At 40.7% G+C, this 21,472-nt stretch overlaps 1 protein-coding gene across 6 annotated transcripts in view; it reads left to right on the top strand.

Moving 5' to 3' along the window:
* CFAP54 (cilia and flagella associated protein 54) overlaps positions 1 to 21,472 on the top strand; it is a 752,512-nt gene that overhangs the window by 226,570 nt on the left and 504,470 nt on the right. For all 6 annotated transcript variants that reach the window (XM_069764454.1, XM_069764457.1, XM_069764455.1 and 3 more), the window contains one exon: positions 6,817 to 6,964. In XM_069764454.1, coding sequence (XP_069620555.1) covers positions 6,817 to 6,964 — 148 coding nt within the window. The remainder of the gene's footprint in view (positions 1 to 6,816; positions 6,965 to 21,472) is intronic.

Here is a 21,472-nt window from a genome sequence, read left to right as displayed (position 1 = left end):
AACAAGAATGGATGTTTTTGCCATTAAAATGGGCAGTGTAGGTGTTTTCCTGGCCTCCACTCACTGCCGACTATGCTCCCCCATTGACTTGCATTGGGTTTCATGTTTCGGTCGATACCCGACTTTTCGCGATAATCGGCCGATTCCACTCGACTCGACTTCTAAGATAGTCGGGTTTCGCGAAACACGGCTCGACTCTAAAAAGGTCAAGGTCGCTCAACCCTAGCCAAGAGTATTGCCCAGGAAATTGTTCATATTTTTGCAAGGACAGGCCTTCCGAAGGAAATTTTGACAGACCATGGAACCCTCTTTATGAGCAAGGTAAAGAAAGAGCTGTGTATGGTCCTCCAGATTGCCCAGCCGCAAACCTCAGTTTACCATCCGCAGACCGACGGCCTAGGAGAACTCTTCAACAAAACCTTAAAGGCCATGATCAAAAAGGTAATTGAGAAGGACCATTGAGACTGGAACTATCTGCTTTCGTTTCTGCTCTTCTCCATCAGAAAGGTTTCTCAAGCCTCTACTGGCTTTATGCCATTCAAGCTCCTGTGTGGTTGAGAGGATGGCGAAAATAATGCTTATCATGAAGGAGCATCTTCTCCAGGCTCAGGAGGCACAGAAAAGGATGTATAATCGATCAGCGAGGCTGAGGCGGTTCCAGCCTAGAGACCTTGTGCTAGTGCTTATCCCCACGGTGGAGAGCAAGTTCCTGGCCAAGTAGCAAGGCCCATACGAGGTGGTAGAAAAAATGGGAGAGGTGAATTACAAGGTACACCATCCAGGTCGAATGAAGTGGCACCAAGTCTATCATGTGAACTTGCTCAAGCCCTCGCGAGACTGGGAATCGCTGGATACCCCTTGCCTGGGAGCCAGACCCAAAGTCACAGTGGACGATGTCACCATTGCAGAGACTCTGATGCCGACCCAGATGCAACAGTGTCGGGAACTGTTGCTAATATACAGTACAGACCAAAAGTTTGGGCACACCTTCTCATTGAAAGATTTTTCTGTATTTTCCTGACTATAAAAATTGTACATTCACACTGAAGGCATCAAAACTATGAAATAACACATGTGGAATTATATACTTAACAAAAAAGTGTGAAACAACTGAAATTTTGTCTTATATTCTAGGTTCTTCAAAGTAGCCACCTTTTGCTTTGATAACTGCTTTGCACACTCTTGGCATTCTCTTGATGAGCTTCAAGAGGTAGTCACCGGGACTGGTTTTCACTTCACAGGTTTGCCCTGTCAGGTTTAATAAGTGGGATTTCTTGCCTTATAAAGGGTGTTGGGACCATCAGTTGTGTTGTGCAGAAGTCTGGTAGATACACAGCTGATAGTCCTACTGAATAGACTGTTAGAATTTGTATTATGGCAAGAAAAAAACAGCTAAGTAAAGAAAAACAAGTGGCCATCATTACTTTAAGAAATGAAGATCAGTCAGTCCGAAAAATTGGGAAAGTTTTGAAAGGGTCCCCAAGTGCAGTGGCAAAAACCATCAAGCGCTACAAAGAAACTGGCTCACATGAGGACCGGCCCAGGAAAGGAAGACCAAGAGTCACCTCTGCTTCTGAGGATAAGTTTATCCGAGTCACCAGCCTCAGAAATCGCAGGTTAACAGCAGCTCAGATTAGAGACCAGGTCAATGCCACACAGAGTTCTAGCAACAGACATATCTCTACAACAACTATTAAGAGGAGACTTTGTGCAGCAGGCCTTCATGGTAGAATAGCTACTAGGAAACCACTGCTAAGGACAGGCAACAAGCAGAAGAGACTTGTCTGTGCTACAGAACACAAGAAATGGACATTAGACCAGTGGAAATCTGTGCTTTGGTCTGATGAGTTCAAATTTGAGATCTTTGGTTCCAACCACCGTGTCTTTGTGTGACGCAGAAAAGGTGAACAGATGTACTCTACATGCCTGGTTTGCACCGTGATGCATGGAGGAGGAGGTGTGATGGTGTGGGGGTGCTTTGCTGGTGACACTGTTGGGGATTTATTAAAAATTGACAGTATACTGAACCAGCATCTTGCAACGGCATGCTGTTCCATCCGGTTTGCGTTTAGTTGGACCATCATTTATTTTTCAACAGGACAATGACCCCAAAACACTTCCAGGCTGTGTAAGGGCTGAAGAAAAAAGAAAAGGGAAATCCACAGGCACATCCAACAGGAGAATAAAATTTACTATTTATTAAAAAAAAACTTGATAAAAAATGAAACCTCAGAAACCTGACGCGTTTCTGGTGTATACAACACCCTTATTCATAGGATAACTGAGATAACATGTAACAAAACAAATGTTATACTCAGCTTGCAGTGAATGAGCAAAAACAATAGGTGGAGCTCAAATCAGTGCTGCACAGGAAGTTGCAAACAATACAGGTGTCAACTATAAGACAATGAATGTGGTGCAATAGTTAACCCATAAACATACAAAAAAAAGTATATATATATATATTTAAAAAAAAATAAAAATTGGAGGCAGCACACCGTTTGTAGTGAAAACGAGCTATTTTATCAGCCCAGAAAGCGACGTTCCAGTCCCAACAAGAACCTTTCTCAAGCCTGTTGGGACAGAAACATCGCTTTCTGGGCTGATTAAATAGCTCTTTTTCACTACAAACAGTGTGCTGCCTCCAATTTTTCTTTTTTATAATTGAGGTGTGGTATTTGCCTGGGGGGCTCTGCACCCGGACTCTTTCTTTGTGCTGTTCTAATTCTCTTATATATTTAAAAAAAAAATTTCAATTTTTTTCAGAAACAGTTCAACAGTTCATATAATAATAATATAATGCGGCTGGTCTGCGATATAATAATAATAATATAATGCGGCTGATCTGTGCTATAATAATAATATAATGCGGCTGATCTGCGATATAATAATAATAATATAATGCGGCTGATCTGTGATATAATAATAATATAATGCGGCTGATCCGCGATATAATAATGACATAATGCGGCTGATCTGTGATATAATAATAATATGATGCGGCTGATCTGTGATAAAATAATATCATGCGGCTGATCTGTGATATAATAATAATATAATGTGGCTGATCTGTGATATAATAATAATATAATGCGGCTGATCTGTGATATAATAATATAATGCGGCTGATCTGTGATATAATAATAATATAATGCGGCTGATCTGCGATATAATAATATAATACGGCTGATCTGTAATATAATAATAATATAATGCGGCTGATCTGTGATATAATAATATAATGCGGCTGATCTGTGATATAATAATAATATAATACGGCTGATCTGTAATATAATGATAATATAATGCGGCTGATCTGTGATATAATAATATAATGCGGCTGATCTGTGATATAATTATAATATAATGCGGCTGATCTGCGATATAATAATATAATGCGGCTGATCTGTATCATAATAATAATATAATGCGGCTGATCTGTTATATAATAATAATATAATGCGGCTGATCTGTGATATAATAATAATATAATGCGGCTGATCTCTGATATAATAATCATATCATGCTTCTGATCTGCGATATAATAATAATATAATGCGGCTGATCTGTGATATAATAATAATATAATGCGTCTGATCTGTGATATAATAATAATATAATGCGGCTGATCTGTGATATAATAATAATATAATGCGGCTGATCTCTGATATAATAATCATATCATGCTTCTGATCTGCGATATAATAATAATATAATGCGGCTGATCTGTGATATAATAATAATATAATGCGTCTGATCTGTGATATAATAATAATATAATGCGGCTGATCTGCGATATAATAATAATATAATGCGGCTGATCTGCGATATAATAATAATATAATGCGGCTGATCTCTGATATAATAATCATATAATGCTTCTGATCTGTGATATAATAATAATATAATGCGGCTGATCTGTGATATAATAATAATATAATGCGGCTGATCTGCGTTATAATAATAATATAATGCGGCTGATTTGCGATACAATAATAATATAATGCGTCTGATCTGTGATATAATAATAATATAATGCGGCTGATCTGCGATATAATAATAATATAATGCGGCTGATCTGCGATATAATAATAATATAATGCGGCTGATCTCTGATATAATAATCATATAATGCGGCTGATCTGTGCTAAAATAATATAATGCGGCTGATCTGTGATATAATAATATAATGCGGCTGATCTGCGCTATAATAATAATATAATATAATGTGGCTGATCTGTGCTGTAATAATAATATAATATAATGCGGCTGATCTGTGCTATAATAATAATATAATATAATATAATATAATGCAGCTGATCTGTGATATAATAATAATATAATATAATGCGGCTGATCTGTGCTATAATAATAATATAATATAATGCGGCTGATCTGTGCTATAATAATATAATATAATGCGGCTGATCTGTGATATAATAATAATATAATATAATATAATATAATATAATGCAGCTGATCTGTGATATAATAATAATATAATATAATGCGGCTGATCTGTGATATAATAATAATATAATATAATGTGGCTGATCTGTGCTATAATAATGATATAATATAATATAATGCGGATGATCTGTGCTATAATAATAATATAATATAATGCGGCTGATCTGTGCTATAATAATAATATAATATAATGCGGCTGATCTGTGATATAATAATAATATAATATAATGCAGCTGATCTGTGATATAATAATAATATAATATAATATAATGCGGCTGATCTGTGATATAATAATAATATAATATAATGCGGCTGATCTGTGCTATAATAATAATATAATATAGTGCGGCTGATCTGTGTTATAATAATGATATAATATAATGCGGCTGATCTGTGCTATAATAATAATATAATATAATGCGGCTGATCTGTGATATAATAATAATATAATATAATGCAGCTGATCTGTGATATAATAATAATATAATATAATATAATGCGGCTGATCTGTGATATAATAATAATATAATATAATGCGGCTGATCTGTGCTATAATAATGATATAATATAATGCGGCTGATCTGTGATATAATAATGATATAATATAATGCGGCTGATCTGTGTTATAATAATGATATAATATAATGCGGCTGATCTGTGCTATAATAATGATATAATATAATGCGGCTGATCTGTGCTATAATAATGATATAATATAATGCGGCTGATCTGTGATATAATAATCATATAATATAATGCGGCTGATCTGTGCTATAATAATGATATAATATAATGCGGCTGATCTGTGATATAATAATGATATAATATAATGCGGCTGACCTGTGATATAATAATGATATAATATAATGCGGCTGACCTGTGATATAATAATAATATAATATAATGCGGCTGATCTGTGATATAATAATGATATAATATAATGCGGCTGACCTGTGATATAATAATGATATAATATAATGCGGCTGATCTGTGATATAATAATCATATAATATAATGCGGCTGATCTGTGCTATAATAATGATATAATATAATGCGGCTGATCTGTGATATAATAATGATATAATATAATGCGGCTGACCTGTGATATAATAATGATATAATATAATGCGGCTGATCTGTGATATAATAATCATATAATATAATGCGGCTGATCTGTGCTATAATAATGATATAATATAATGCGGCTGATCTGTGATATAATAATCATATAATATAATGCGGCTGATCTGTGATATAATAATGATATAATATAATGCGGCTGATCTGTGATATAATAATGATATAATATAATGCGGCTGATCTGTGATATAATAATGATATAATATAATGCGGCTGATCTGTGATATAATAATGATATAATATAATGCGGCTGATCTGTGATATAATAATCATATAATATAATGCGGCTGATCTGTGCTATAATAATGATATAATATAATGCGGCTGATCTGTGATATAATAATCATATAATATAATGCGGCTGATCTGTGATATAATAATGATATAATATAATGCGGCTGATCTGTGATATAATAATAATATAATATAATGCGGCTGATCTGTGATATAATAATGATATAATATAATGCGGCTGACCTGTGATATAATAATGATATAATATAATGCGGCTGATCTGTGATATAATAATAATATAATATAATGCGGCTGATCTGTGATATAATGGGGCGTTTGCTGACACACTGATTATTAGCATTTTTGAGGGTGTAAGGTGAAGCCGCATCATTTCTTGGTGGGGCAGAGATGCATAAGGAAACCAGGAAAGGTCAGGCGATAAATAAGACGACTTGTCACTTTCTTCACAGCTCTGCCGTATTTGTTTTCTATCCTTCTCACTAATTATATGAACAGTTACTCAGCTGCAGCACAGTGGCGTTGGGCGCGACCCAGCTCTCGTGTCAGAGTGTTTTTATTTTTAGGCTCAATATCAGAGTCTCCCAGGACCACAGTAAATAAGATGCGATGATCTATGTATAACACTGAGATGCTTGGAATCCATTTCTAATATGGTCTTTGTTTCATACAGTGGGGCCCCGGTGATGGTTTCCATGGTGACCGCAGTGGCTAGTATCTGCCTGCTGTGTGCGCGGAGGAATTTTTAATTAGCGCTGTCAGATTGTGATTCTCGCTGTTTAGTAAATAGTCGGTTTGTCATAACTAATCTTTAATATTCCTCTTCTGCTGCAGGAAGCACTATAGTGCAGATTAGCATTGTTACAGTGAAGTACAATGGGGATATTTGCATGTTGTGTGAGAATGGATCATTTCTGCACTTGTCATAGCTGCAATCATTATTTCTTTCCATAGACTGTGTCATGATGCCGTCGCAAACTCTTCTCCGATACTTCTACAACTTTTCCTGGGAAGCATTTTTATGTTCAGTGATATAAACATAAAGGAAGGAGCACTGTTTTGTGACTCTGTGTGCGATGGTGAGCTTTCCCGGAAAGGACAAGTGAGTAAGACATTGATATTCTGATCTTTAATTAGGTTACAGGGGTAATCCCAGAATTGAAAGCTATCCCCCATCTGTGGGAGACCCCCAGAGATCCAGGGAATGTGGCTCTGCAGAGCTCGGTCTTGAGTGGAGCAGAGGTTAAGGATGCGCACTTCTGCACCGTCCAAGATGGCGTGCCTTGTTCCCAAGATCCTGAGCCCGATTCTTGGGATCTTACTGTTCATACTGGAAATGTAGACTAATATTGTTTTCAATGCAACATTAAAGGGATATACAGTTGTGGCCAAAAGAATTGACACCCCTGCAATTCTGTCAGATAAGGGTACTTTCACACTAGCGTTTTTTTAAATCCGTCACAATGCGTCGTTTTGCAGAAAAAACGCATCCTGCAAAAGTGCTTGCAGGATGCGTTTTTTCCCCATAGACTTCTATTGATGACGCATTTGCGACGGATTGGCACACTTCGCATCCGTCTTGCGACGGATGCGTCGTGCTTTGGCGGACCGTCGGGAGAAAAAAACCCTACATGTAACGTTTTTTTCTCCCGACGGACCGCTTTTTCCGACCGCGCATGCGCGGCCGGAACTCCGCCCCCACCTCCCCGCACCTTACAATGGGGCAGCGGATGCGCCGGAAAAATGCATCCGCTGCACCCATTGTGCAATGCAGCAAACGCTAGCGTCGGAATCTCTCCCCGATGCATTGCGACGGGGAGATTCCGACGCTAGTGTGAAAGAAGCCTAATACTCAGTTTCTTCCTGAAAATGATTGCAATCACAAATTCTTTGGTATTATCTTCATTGTCTTAAAGGGACACTGTCACCTGAATTTGGAGGGAACAATCTTCAGTCATAGGGGCGGGGTTTTTGGGTGTTTGATTCACCCTTTCCTTACCCGCTGGCTGCATGCTGGCTGCAATATTGGATTGAAGTTCATTCTCTGTCCTCCGTAGTACACGCCGGCACAAGGCAATTATTTAAGCCAGCCCCCTGACCAAGCCTTATCTATCGGCCTTTTTTGATGTTCTCGCCCTTGCTGCTGATTCGTACTAGCATGTTTATATATCACAAAAGTATGAGTGTGTATGCCGTCATGGCTCATTCAGCAATACATACCTGCTCCTTTGCGGCTCTTATCTGGCACCTTGTGGTCCCTTTGTAACATGGCGTAGGGCTGTAGCCGTGGGCAGTGGATGTCCTGGCTGGGTGTGTGGACTTGTGCTGTGAGGGCACTATGCCCGTGTAAGCTGCATGTAACCTTTGTTGCTGGTTTTCCAGAGCCAGATGTTTCACAGTTCAATGAGGGAGACCACCATTCAAACATAAACTGAACGGGAACTTGTTAGGGAATATATGTAAGCGTGAGCAGCACATAGTCTTATGAATGTTTCCTTTACAACTTGAAGTATTTTCCACAAAGTTTCCTTCCTTTGTTTCCCTATTGTTCTCTATGTTCACCTTTCCTCTTTACTCTGTCTATTTGTCCTCTGTGTCCACTGTTTCTCACTATGTCACAACAACCCAGCTTTAACACTACAGTCCTGCTTAACAAAAGTCGTCGTTTACTTGTCCCACGGTTCCAAGTCTTCTTTTTCCTTCAGGATACCGTATGGTCGGTACTGCTGACGCCATGGAACTCCCTTCCAGGACGCTTTACTCGTTTCACATACTAAGTCCAGTTTAGGGGTGTTACTTTCAAGAATTATACACGCGGGTCCTTTTGGCTAGGTGTTCTTTCCCACAACGCGTCTCCTGAAGGTCACTCTGTCTCTTAGTCACTTGTCCAAATCTTACTGTCCCTCTACTTTGGTCTCCTCTCATTTAAGGACACCCCATGCAGCACTGCTCATGTTGGACCTTTAGGTCTACTTGCTATGCACTCCAGGCCCTGTTTGACATTCTAATAGGATATTGTCACTTTCCCTTCAACTTAGCCAATCCTGATCTGGGCTAGTCCCAACCATTAACTCTTACTATCCCTATTGTCAAACTATACACACTATCATTATTTCTAACACCTTTAAGGCACATCAGAAGTCACATTACACATCACAGTTCACATTGTAGCACATAACACTTTACAACAATAAACTTGTTTCTTCAAGGGGGAAACATGGGCAGCATGTCCATCTTCTTACACCTTCACTGCTTCTTCTGCTTTTTTCTATGCCCCTTCATGAATTCTATATGACACGTCAAGGATCATGGAGGGAGCATAGGGGAAGTGGTAAGGGAGTCCAAGAGTGTCACATCAAAGCTGGGAAGGAGTGGAGAAAGAGCACAGAACAAGCCATTGTTAGGACTGGCGGAATGCACCAAGTTTAAGATGTAATGGTATTAGGTGCGTTCGCCGTCCGAGGTCCACCGTGCAGGTGAAAACCCTGCTGCTAGTAGAGACGGACGATATGGCAGTACAATGTGAATACACACATGGGTTAACTTCACCCTGTGTGAAGGAAGCGAACCCTGTTGCGTCACAGGGCCGCGGTACCGCACCAAGAGCGCAAGCAAGGAGTCTCAGAAGTCAATCCCAAGACTTAGGATTTGAGTTCATAAAGACCTCATGCGCTCGACACCGCTACTGCGGTGTCAGAGAGACAGAAATAATATTATTTAAGAAGCACGAGAGTGCGTGCGGTGCCGCACTGGCGGACACCACTAACCACCCAGGCTTGGGTCAGGAAAGCGCAGAGAAAGCGCACGGCGCCGCACTGGCGGTCACAGCAATTAGACGCTGTAATGTGTGTAACGTGCTGATGGCAAAGTCAAGCGCTAGATAGCAATCATCCACCTTCCGCAAGCAGTCATACAATAGGGAGGGGATTTTAAAGAACAACTTTCTCACAACACACACACGTTTACAAAAGTCAATACTAGCGCATGGCCGTGCGGCCATGCGAGCCTTAAATAGTTGCAGCACGTTTAGGACCTTCAGAGAAGGACCAATGGAGTTGCTGCAGTACCTGGGCATGTGACCCCAGATCTCCACTGAGAGATCTTGCCCTGGGCGCGCTCAAAGTGCAAAGCAGGACTTAGTCCTAGCACCTACAAGGACCTTCAAAGAAGGACCAATGACCTAGCTGCAGTATCTGATCATGTGACCCTCGATCTCCACTGAGAGATCTTACTCTGGGCATGCTCAGAACGTGAAAAGCAGGACTTAGTCCCAGAAGCGTCTGCTCGCCGCTGCCCAGCACTGACTTCAATGGCAGAAGCAGGAAATGCAGCAATAACTCTTAGCACAGAGTCAGACTGAGCGAGACGCTGGAATCGACGTCTCCGCTGAGTAGGTTCCACTGCGGCCGGAGAAGAATGGAAGACCGCAGCGGAGATGGCCCGAGATTCCCCCTGTGCAGAGGCAGGAACTCGACCCCTAATAGCCATGACAATACTAATACTCATTCTGCGCTTTTTCACAGCTTTTATTATATTCACATCACATATGCACACCACCTTTAATGAGGCTTGGACCAGGGGCTGGCTTGCATAAGGAGCAAGAAGCAAGCCCAGCCCCCTAATCTGTGACATTGCATTCCAGAAGGGAGGACTAGCATTCAGATTCAGCAAAATCACAGTGAGTCATAGTGAAATCTCATAAATTGACATATAAGAACAGTTAGCGGGATAGGAACCTTATAGTTTTTGATAGAATGTTGATATAAATATATTTTTATCTCCACTGAGTACCCCTATAAGGATCACCAAATCAGCACTTTGCTTGTTTGTCGGGTGACCACAGGTATGTTTACATCGGCGGATGATAGGAAACTATTTACACCGATATTCCTATGCAACCTTATTCACCAATTATGTACTTGTATTGGTGCACCATTTGAGTATATGTGGCAGATTTGTTTCACAAACTTCCAAGACCCATAACTTTTTATTTTTTTTTATTTTTCTGCTAATAAAACAGTGTGAGGGCTTGTTTTTGCATGGCAATCTGTGGTTATAATTGGCACTATTTTGTGTTATCAACGTACTACAACATTTTATAATTGAATTGCAATTTCCTGGACAGGTATTCTCAGCAGAAAACGGCAGTTCTGGCAATTCTTCAGTTTTTTTTTATTACGGCATTTATAGTTTGAGTTAAATACCGTGGTTTCATATTTTGCAACTTTTTGAAACATCGGACGTTTACAAATGCAGTGCACTAGATTTTTTTTTTCATTATTATTATTATTTTTGGATGGGTAAAAGTGGTGATTGAACATCTATATTTTCTTATTTTTTTCTATATTTTTAAAAGTGTTTTCTTTGTAATACTGTTCACTGCATTTGCTAGCATTCGCTAGCAGTATAGTTTTATCATCAGCATTAGGCCACATTCACACATTCAGCATTTGGTCAGTATTTTACAGCAGTGGGTGATAAATACAGGAGTGGGTGATAAATACTGAAGCGGTGACATGTTTCTATGATATGTTTCCTCTGATTGTTCCTCTCCTGGTTTTGGATTACAAATACTGATGTAAAATACTGACCAAATACTGCTAGTGTGAACATGGCCTTACTGTGAAAACGTAGGTTTAGTCTTGCGCACACTGCTCCTGCAAGTACTTAGATAACACTCCCTAGCGCTAAAGTGCTTTCTGCAGTAACATTTTCGCTGTGCTCTTGAGTAACAGCTGGATCAGCTTTCTGATTTGATGCTATGATCTCATCACTTATGTTGAATTCATACATCCGTGTGCCACTGTCCAAGTGCGAACTGTGATGCACGGACTCTACTGGGTTCCTGACCCAAACCTAACAGCCTTATCGGCATGCGGTATATGCAGCTGTTCTCAGACTGTGACACGCAGATGTATGGAAGCAACATCAGGGATAGAAAGGAGCACTTATCACGTAGAGCTAATATGACTTAATCATTAGGGAATGACTTCTAAGCACTTTCAGGAGGAGTGGGCACCATATGGTAACTACACTTTCACAGTCGTGGTCATAATTATAATGGGTGCGGAGGCTGCAGTCGTACGCGGGTCCTGGAGCTTAGGGGCCCACCCATTCATTTTGACTTATATGAGAATACCAATACTGTTAAAGACCCGTGGTAGTTTGGCACTCTGTTGGAGATTTGGAATGTGGCTCACAAGCTTCAAGTTAAGGGGCATTAACACTGCAAGATAATTGTGAAGGAAGTCTGTTAAAAAATGATAAGTTCACGATTATCTTGCCATGTAAACAGGCTGCCGATCGCCCAATGAACAATCAAAACACTCATTCATCAGGTGAAGTGATCTTTTCTGCGGTATAAAAGATTAGCGTTCTTGGTGGTGCATCATCCTCTGTAAACAGGACTTGCACTGCTGAGAACTATGGCAACCTGTGCGCACTAAGCGTTCTAGTATAGATTGCTCAGTGCGCATCAATTAATTTGGTCTACCTGTGTAAACAAGCATTCAAGCACCTACCAATCGGTAAAAGTTTATCGTTTCGTGTAAACTGATCCTTACACTATTGTTCACAAGGAGGATGATAAAGTCATTTTCAGCAATATGTTTAAAGGAAACCTGTCAGCAGGATTGTGTGCAGTAATCTACACAGTGTCAGGTGGGCACCGTTCTACTGATTAAAACTATACCTTTGTTGATGAAATCCGTCTTGTGGTTGTTGTTTAATCTCTATCTTTAGTTTTTAGTTAATGATATGCTCGTGCCCCAGAGCGGGTTGTGGGCAATCTTCATATGTGGTGCTCTGCTTAGGTATTCATAATGCATACTGCTGACAGGTCACTGATCGCTCACTGACCTGTCCCCTGGTTTACATAATGAATATTATATGTTCATACGTTAACTAAAAACTGAAAATAAAGATTAAACAACAACCACAAGACGGATTTCATTAACCAAGGTATCATTTTAATCAATATAACGGCACCGACCTGACAATGTAGGTTACTGTGCACAATCCTGCTAACAGGTTCCCTTTAAGCAGTGTTTCAGGTCTCCTACTTAACTATCTGCAGTTTGTAGTGGCAAACCTGTCAGATCCATCCACCTTTATATATCATCATTATACCTGCGTAAGACACCAATCTGGGTTTGAGTCACCTTGTAATATATCTAATATATAATTGCCTAGAATACTACTTCCTGCAATTTGTGCCAACTTCCGTGGCTTTGTCCGGAGCTAATGTCCGGAGCTAATGTCCGGAGCTAATGTCCGGAGCTAATGTCCGGAGATAAGTGACGTCAACAGTGTCCAGTGTCTGATTGGTTGCCGCCTGCTGCGAGCGACCAATCAGAAACGTGCCGTACTGTGACACACTCCGCCCGCCATTTTGGTGTGATTTTTGAATTTTTACCTCACAGCAAGTTTCTACTGCGTGGAGGCGGGCCCAGTGACGTTGCTCTTTAAGCTCCTGCCGAATTTCGTCAAAAAAATGATAATACCATTTACCAAAACTATATATATTTAGTTGTGAAGTGGTTCAGTGACATTTTCACACCAATTTTGAACTTTTGTTTGGTGTTTTCTCCATATACTGCCTATTATTTTTGTTCTTTCTTACTATTATTTATTAATTGTATTATTCTTACATTTGAATAAATAAAGTATATATGGATTCTAGACTCCCGATTCTTTAGAATCGGGCTGCCATCTAGTAGTTTATAAATTGATGTTCTTAGGCGAGTTTACACCACCCAACATTCTGCATTAAATAACCACTAATTAGCTACTTGTTCAGTAGTGATACATGATATCCTGTTTAAACAGGCTGGGTGCATTTCCTATGTGCACAGGCTGATCAGTAATACATTTTTCTGTAGACTTAGTCTGCCATTGTTCTCGGAAGCGCATAATTTGTTTACACAGGATGATGTGCTGCTGAGAAAGATAATTTTTGATCCTGCATAAAAATCATTTCACCTGACAAATGAATGTATTGCTCTTTCTTTGAGTGATTGACAGCACGTTTACACTGCCAATTATAGGGAAATGATCCTTCTAAAGAACCCTTGTTCACAATAATTGGCCAGTATAAATCCAGCTTAAAATAGTCTTCTGACATCTATGCATCATTCTTGGACTTGGAAGCGGGGCCGAGGAATACTACCACTTCTTCTCCTTTAATAAAACTATATTAATATAAGTAATATGCTTTGCAATAGGGACAATTGGGAGCAGTTCACCATCTGTCATCTAGTAATGAAGTAGTCAAAGATAGGCATATTGCAGATAAGTTTCAACACCGTGTTTTCTCCGAAAGGAGAGAGGCTTCTTGACCTAAGGAGAAACAGAATGATTTTATGACTGTTTTATGAATAAGGCAGCGGTAAATTGAAGATAGAAATAAAGATGTGCCCCAAACCTTAAAATATCACAGAAACACAAGGTGTGGGGGAGTACTTAAAATTAATCATTTTGTCTTGTCTCATGGAGCACATCAACTGCATTATTAAAAGAAATAAATACTATATATAGAATATTCTTCACTAAAGAATCCATCTCCCTTCCAAAGGATTTTTCTGATACCCATAGCATTGACACCATCACCTCTGTGTTGTAGAAAACAGCCGTTTACCACATTTGAACAGAGATGTCTCCTACACCTTCATGCAGTAGGCACCATCTCACTCCTCTATACGCATCTCAACCACATGTCACATTGCCTACACCTACATAGTAACATAGTAACATAGTTAGTAAGGCCGAAAAAAGACATTTGTCCATCCAGTTCAGCCTATATTCCATCATAATAAATCCCCAGATCTACGTCCTTCTACAGAACCTAATTGTATGATACAATATTGTTCTGCTCCAGGAAGACATCCAGGCCTCTCTTGAACCCCTCGACTGAGTTCGCCATCACCACCTCCTCAGGCAAGCAATTCCAGATTCTCACTGCCCTAACAGTAAAGAATCCTCTTCTATGTTGGTGGAAAAACCTTCTCTCCTCCAGACGCAAAGAATGCCCCCTTGTGCCCGTCACCGTCCTTGGAATAAACAGATCCTCAGCGAGATATTTGTATTGTCCCCTTATATACTTATACATGGTTATTAGATCGCCCCTCAGTCGTCTTTTTTCTAGACTAAATAACCCTAATTTTGCTATCTATCTGGGTATTGTAGTTCTCCCATCCCCTTTATTAATTTTGTTGCCCTCCTTTGTACTCTCTCTAGTTCCATTATATCCTTCCTGAGCACCGGTGCCCAAAACATGTGCGGTCTAACTAGGAATTTGTACAGAGGCAGTATAATGCTCTCATCATGTGTATCCAGACCTCTTTTAATGCACCCCATGATCCTGTTTGCCTTGGCAGCTGCTGCCTGGCACTGGCTGCTCCAGGTAAGTTTATCATTAACTAGGATCCCCAAGTCCTTCTCCCTGTCAGATTTACCCAGTGGTTTCCCATTCAGTGTGTAATGGTGATATTGATTCCTTCTTCCCATGTGTATAACCTTACATTTATCATTGTTAAACCTCATCTGCCACCTTTCAGCCCAAGTTTCCAACTTATCCAGATCCATCTGTAGCAGAATACTATCTTCTCTTGTATTAACTGCTTTACATAGTTTTGTATCATCTGCAAATATCGATATTTTACTGTATAAACCTTCTACCAGATCATTAATGAATATGTTGAAGAGAACAGGTCCCAATACTGACCCCTGCGGTACCCCACTGGTCACAGCGACCCAGTTAGAGACTATAGCATTTATAACCACCCTCTGCTTTCTATCACTAAGCCAGTTACTAACCCATTTACACACATTTTCCCCCAGACCAAGCATTCTCATTTTGTGTACCAACCTCTTGTGCGGCACGGTATCAAACGCTTTGGAAAAATCGAGATATACCACGTCCAATGACTCACCGTGGTCCAGCCTATAGCTTACCTCTTCATAAAAACTGATTAGATTGGTTTGACAGGAGCGATTTCTCATAAACCCATGCTGATATGGAGTTAAACAGTTATTCTCATTGAGATAATCCAGAATAACATCCCTCAGAAACCCTTCAAATATTTTACCAACAATAGAGGTTAGACTTACTGGCCTATAATTTCCAGGTTCACTTTTAGAGCCCTTTTTGAATATTGGCACCACATTTGCTATGCGCCAATCCTGTGGAACAGACCCTGTCGCTATAGAGTCCCTAAAAATAAGAAATAATGGTTTATCTATTACATTACTTAGTTCTCTTAGTACTCGTGGGTGTATGCCATCCGGACCCGGAGATTTATCTATTTTAATCTTATTTAGCCGGTTTCGCACCTCTTCTTGGGTTAGATTGGTGACCCTTAATATAGGGTTTTCATTGTTTCTTGGGATTTCACCTAGCATTTCATTTTCCACCGTGAATACCGTGGAGAAGAAGGTGTTTAATATGTTAGCTTTTTCCTCGTCATTTACAACCATTCTTTCCTCACTATTTTTTAAGGGGCCTACATTTTCAGTTTTTATTCTTTTACTATTGATATAGTTGAAGAACAGTTTGGGATTAGTTTTACTCTCCTTAGCAATGTGCTTCTCTGTTTCCTTTTTGGCAGCTTTAATTAGTTTTTTAGATAAAGTATTTTTCTCCCTATAGTTTTTTAGAGCTTCAATGGTGCCATCCTGCTTTAGTAGTGCAAATGCTTTCTTTTTACTGTTAATTGCCTGTCTTACTTCTTTGTTTAGCCACATTGGGTTTTTCCTATTTCTAGTCCTTTTATTCCCACAAGGTATAAACCGCTTACACTGCCTATTTAGGATGTTCTTAAACATTTCCCAATTATTATCTGTATTCTTATTTCTGAGGATATTGTCCCAGTCTACCAGATTAAGGGCATCTCTAAGCTGGTCAAACTTTGCCTTCCTAAAGTTCAGTGTTTTTGTGACTCCCTGACAAGTCCCCCTAGTGAAAGACAGGTGAAACTGTACAATATTGTGGTCGCTATTTCCTAGATGCCCGACCACCTGCAGATTTGTTATTCTGTCAGGTCTATTAGATAGTATTAGGTCTAAAAGTGCTGCTCCTCTGGTTGGATTCTGTACCAATTGTGAAAGATAATTTTTCTTGGTTATTAGCAGAAACCTGTTGCCTTTATGGGTTTCACAGGTTTCTGTTTCCCAGTTAATATCCAGGTAGTTAAAGTCCCCCATAACCAGGACCTCATTATGGGTTGCAGCTTCATCTATCTGCTTTAGAAGTAGACTTTCCATGGTTTCTGTTATATTTGGGGGTTTGTAACAGACCCCAATGAGAATTTTGTTACCATTTTTCCCTCCATGAATTTCGACCCATATGGACTCGACATCCTCATTTCCTTCGCTAATATCCTCCCTTAAAGTGGACTTTAGACAAGACTTTACATAGAGACAAACCCCTCCTCCTCTCCGATTTTTACGATCCTTTCTAAACAGACTGTAACCCTGTAAGTTAACTGCCCAGTCATAGCTTTCATCTAACCATGTCTCGGTTATTCCCACTATGTCAAAGTTACCTGTAGATATTTCTGCTTCTAGTTCTTCCATCTTGTTTGTCAGGCTTCTGGCGTTTGCGAGCATGCAGTTTAGAGGATTTTGTTTTGTTCCAATCTCCTCGCTGTGGATTGTTTTAGAAATGTTCTTACCTCCCTTCTGAGTATGTTTTCCTGGATCTTCTTTGTTCAAGTCTAATGTTTTTCTTCCCGTCCCCTCTTCTTCTAGTTTAACGCCCTCCTGATGAGTGTAGCGAGTCTTCTGGCGAATGTGTGTTTCCCAGGTTTGTTGAGGTGTAGTCCGTCTCTGGCGAGGAGTCCATCGTACAAGTAATTCACACCGTGGTCCAGGAATCCGAATCCTTGTTGTCTGCACCATCGTCTTAGCCAGTTGTTTGCATCAAGGATCCTGTTCCATTTCCTGGTGCCATGCCCGTCTACTGGAAGGATAGAAGAAAAAACTACCTGTGCATCCAGTTCCTTTACTTTCTTCCCCAACTCTTCAAAGTCTTTGCAGATTGTCGGTAGGTCCTTCCTTGCCGTGTCATTGGTGCCAATATGTATCAAAAGAAATGGGTGGACGTCCTTGGAGCTGAAGAGCTTTGGTATCCTATCGGTCACATCCTTGATGTGACCCAACCTGTACGATGTTCCTTGATGTGACCCAACCTGATGATCCTTGATGTGACCCAACCTGTCGTTGGGAATCAGATATTGGCTCCACTGTGACTGATGCAGATTGGATGCAAATTTGTTCCTCCACCACGGGTGGCCTACTTGGTACTCTGATACTGGAAAAATATTATACTGTAATGATGACCATAGTGACCAAAGCCTTTCTTAACTACTTTCATTGTTTCACAGGCTGACAATCGGTGGGCGACATGTATCACACATGGTGGCCCTGCCCCAAATCACAAAGGCTCTGCATTACAGTGTACTTTCTTATCCTCTCAGTCACAGGCCATAACCTAAAGAAAAACACTTAGGAGGCCCTGATTAGTAAACACATCTCTAATGTCCCTAAATATTCTTGTTCTCTTTTTTTCTCTAATGTTCCTCGCTATCAAACAGACCATTGCTTCAGCTTGGAGAAAGCCTCATGGAAGTGAAGAAATGGATCTCCTGGTGTATGATAAATGAGAAACTATGAGCTATATTATCTAACAAAGTAGATACACTTGAGAAAATCTGACCATCCTGGATGGAGTACAGTAGCCATACTCCCTTCGCCATACCACTTTTACCTTTACAAACCTTTATAGTTTCTGATTCTTCTTCACAAACTCTATTAAAGGGAACCTGTCACCTGATTTTGGCGGGACCGGTTTTCGGTCATGTGGGTGGAGTTTTCAGGTGTTTGATTCACCCTTTCCTTACCTGCTGGCTGCATGCTGGCTGCAATATTGGATTGAAGTTCATTCTCTGTCCTCCGTAGTACATGCCTGCGCAAGGCAATCTTGCCTTGCGCAGGCGTGTACTACGGAGGACAGAGAATGAACTTCAATCCAATTTTGTGGCCAGAATGCAGCCAGCGGGTAAGGAAAGGGTGAATCACACACCTGAAAACTCCGCCCATACGACCGAAAACCGGTCCCGCCAAATTCAGGTGACAGGTTCCCTTTAAGCAGGTTTTGTCAACTTCTGGGTCTTTTCACAATACCCATTGGCTTGAATGTAATCTCTTTCTGCCAGTCACCTTGTCTGGCTTAATATCCATCTTGTAGATAAGCCATAAATGTCTGAATTAGGAAAGCAAGCAAATACAGCCTCACTCTGAATGTGCTGAGCAAACATTGAATGTACACATTTTGAACTCCATTACTGCTGTATTATAAATGTTCTTAGTTCACATTTTAATCAAATTGTGCAAGCCCACTTGTCACAGACAAAGCATTCGCTCAAGATGGAAATTTGCACTCTCAGACTTAAAGGGGTTTTCCCACAAGCAAAATGTCATTTTAATCAATAGATCTTGGCCTAATAATAAGTTCCACATTTGGATGTGTTTAAAAGAAATGTTCCTGTGCTGAGATAATCTTATAAATGTGCCCCTGCTGTGTACTGTGTAATGACTGTGTCTGACCGTGCAGAAACGTGGTCTGATCATACCACAGCTCCTGGGCAGGAATAAGCAAAAGAGTGTACAGACATTACATCAGGAGAACGCAAATTATTCTTTCTTTGAAGTAAAGCATTGTGTAAAAACAGGCAGGTAAATGCTTTATCTAAAAAAAATATATATATATTATTATTATTATTATTATTAATTATTGTTATAGCACCATTTATTCCATGGCGCTTTACATGTAAGGAGAGGTATACATAATAAAAACAAGTACAATAATCTTAAACAATACAAGTCATAACTGGTACAGGAGGAGAGAGGACCCTGCCCGCGAAGGCTCACAATCTACAAGGGATGGGTGAGAATACAGTAGGCGAGGGTAGAGCTGGTCATGCAGCGGTTTGGTCGATCGGTGGTTACTGCAGGTTATAGGCTTGTCGGAAGAGGTGGGTCTTCAGGCTCTTTTTGAAGGTTTCGATGGTAGGCTAGAGTCTGATGTGTTGTGGTAAAGGGTTCCAGAGTAGGGGTGATACGCGAGCGAAATCTTGTATACGATTGTGGGAAGAGGAGATAAGAGGGGAGTAGAGAAGGAGGTCTTGTGAGGATCGGAGGTTGCGTGTAGGTAAGTACCGGAAGACGAGGTCACAGATGTATGGAGGAGACAGGTTGTGGATGGCTTCGTATGTCATGGTTAGGGTGTTGTACTGGAGTCTCTGGGCAATGGGGAGCCAGTGAAGGGATTGACAGAGGGGAGAGGCTAGGGAATAGCGAGGGGACAGGTGGATTAGTCGGGCAGCAGAGTTTAGAATAGATTGGAGGGGTGCGAGAGTGTTTAAGGGGAGGCCACAGAGCAGGAGGTTGCAGTAGTTAAGGCGAGAGATGATGAGGGCATGGACTAGGGTTTTTGCAGATTCTTGGTTGAGGAATGAACGGATTTGTGAAATTTTTTTGAGTTGAAGTCGGCAGGAAGTGGAAAGGGCTTGGATATGTGGTTGGAAGGAGAGATCAGCGTCAAGGATTACCCCGAGGCAGCGAGCTTGTGGGACTGGGGAGAGTGGGCAGCCATGTACTGTAATGGAAAGGTTCATTGGGGGGGTCACATGAAATGGGAAAAAGATGATGAATTCTGTTTTGTCCATGTTAAGTTTCAGAAATCTAGCGGAGAATAAGGATGAAATAGTGGACAGACATTGAGGGATTCTGGTTAGTAGGGAGGTGATATCTGGTCCAGAGATGTAGATCTGTGTGTCATCAGCATAGAGATGATACTGAAAGCCATGAGATTCTATGATCTGTCCCAGGCCAAAGGTGTAAATAGAGAAGAGCAGGGGCCCTAGGACTGAACCTTGTGGGACTCTGACCGATAGGGGGCGAGGTGAGGAGGTGGTGTGTGAGTGGGAGACGCTGAATGTCCAGTCTGTTAGGTATGATGAGATCCAGGATAGGGCCAAGTCCGTGATGCCAAGGGATGAGAGGGTCTGTAATTATAGGGAATGGTCCACTGTGTCAAAGGCAGCCGACAGGTCCAGGAGGAGGAGGACAGAGTAGTGTCGCTTGCTCTTGGTGGTTAAGAGGTCATTGGTGACCTTAGTTAGGGCAGTTTCAGTGGAGTGGTGTGCCCGGAAGCCAGATTGTAAGCAGTCAAAGAGGAAGCAAGAAGAGAGATGGGAGGACAGTTCAAGGTAGACGTGTTGTTCCAGTAGCTTGAAGGCATAAGGGAGAAGTGATATAGGGCGATAGCTAGATACAGAGGATGGGTCAAGAGAGGGCTTTTTGAGGATAGGTGTGATGGAGGCATGTTTAAAGCTTGAGGGGAAAACACCAGTTGTTAGTGATAGGTTGAAGGGATGGGTTAGGTTTGGGACGAAGACTGTGGTGAGGTTTGGGATGAAGTGGGATGGGATCGGGTCAAGTGCACAGGTGGTGAGATGTGATCTTGAGAGTAGAGTGGAGAGTCGATCCTCTGTAATGGTGGAGAAGTTGGTTTTGGAGATGGAGGGCTGGGAAGTTAGGAGGAAGGGCTCTG

This window comes from Ranitomeya imitator, chromosome 4 (genome assembly GCF_032444005.1).
Source record: "Ranitomeya imitator isolate aRanImi1 chromosome 4, aRanImi1.pri, whole genome shotgun sequence".
NCBI classification, from domain to species: domain Eukaryota; kingdom Metazoa; phylum Chordata; class Amphibia; order Anura; family Dendrobatidae; genus Ranitomeya; species Ranitomeya imitator.
The sequence above is the reverse complement of the archived record's forward strand: the minus strand, read 5'-3'. Positions and strand labels throughout refer to the sequence as shown.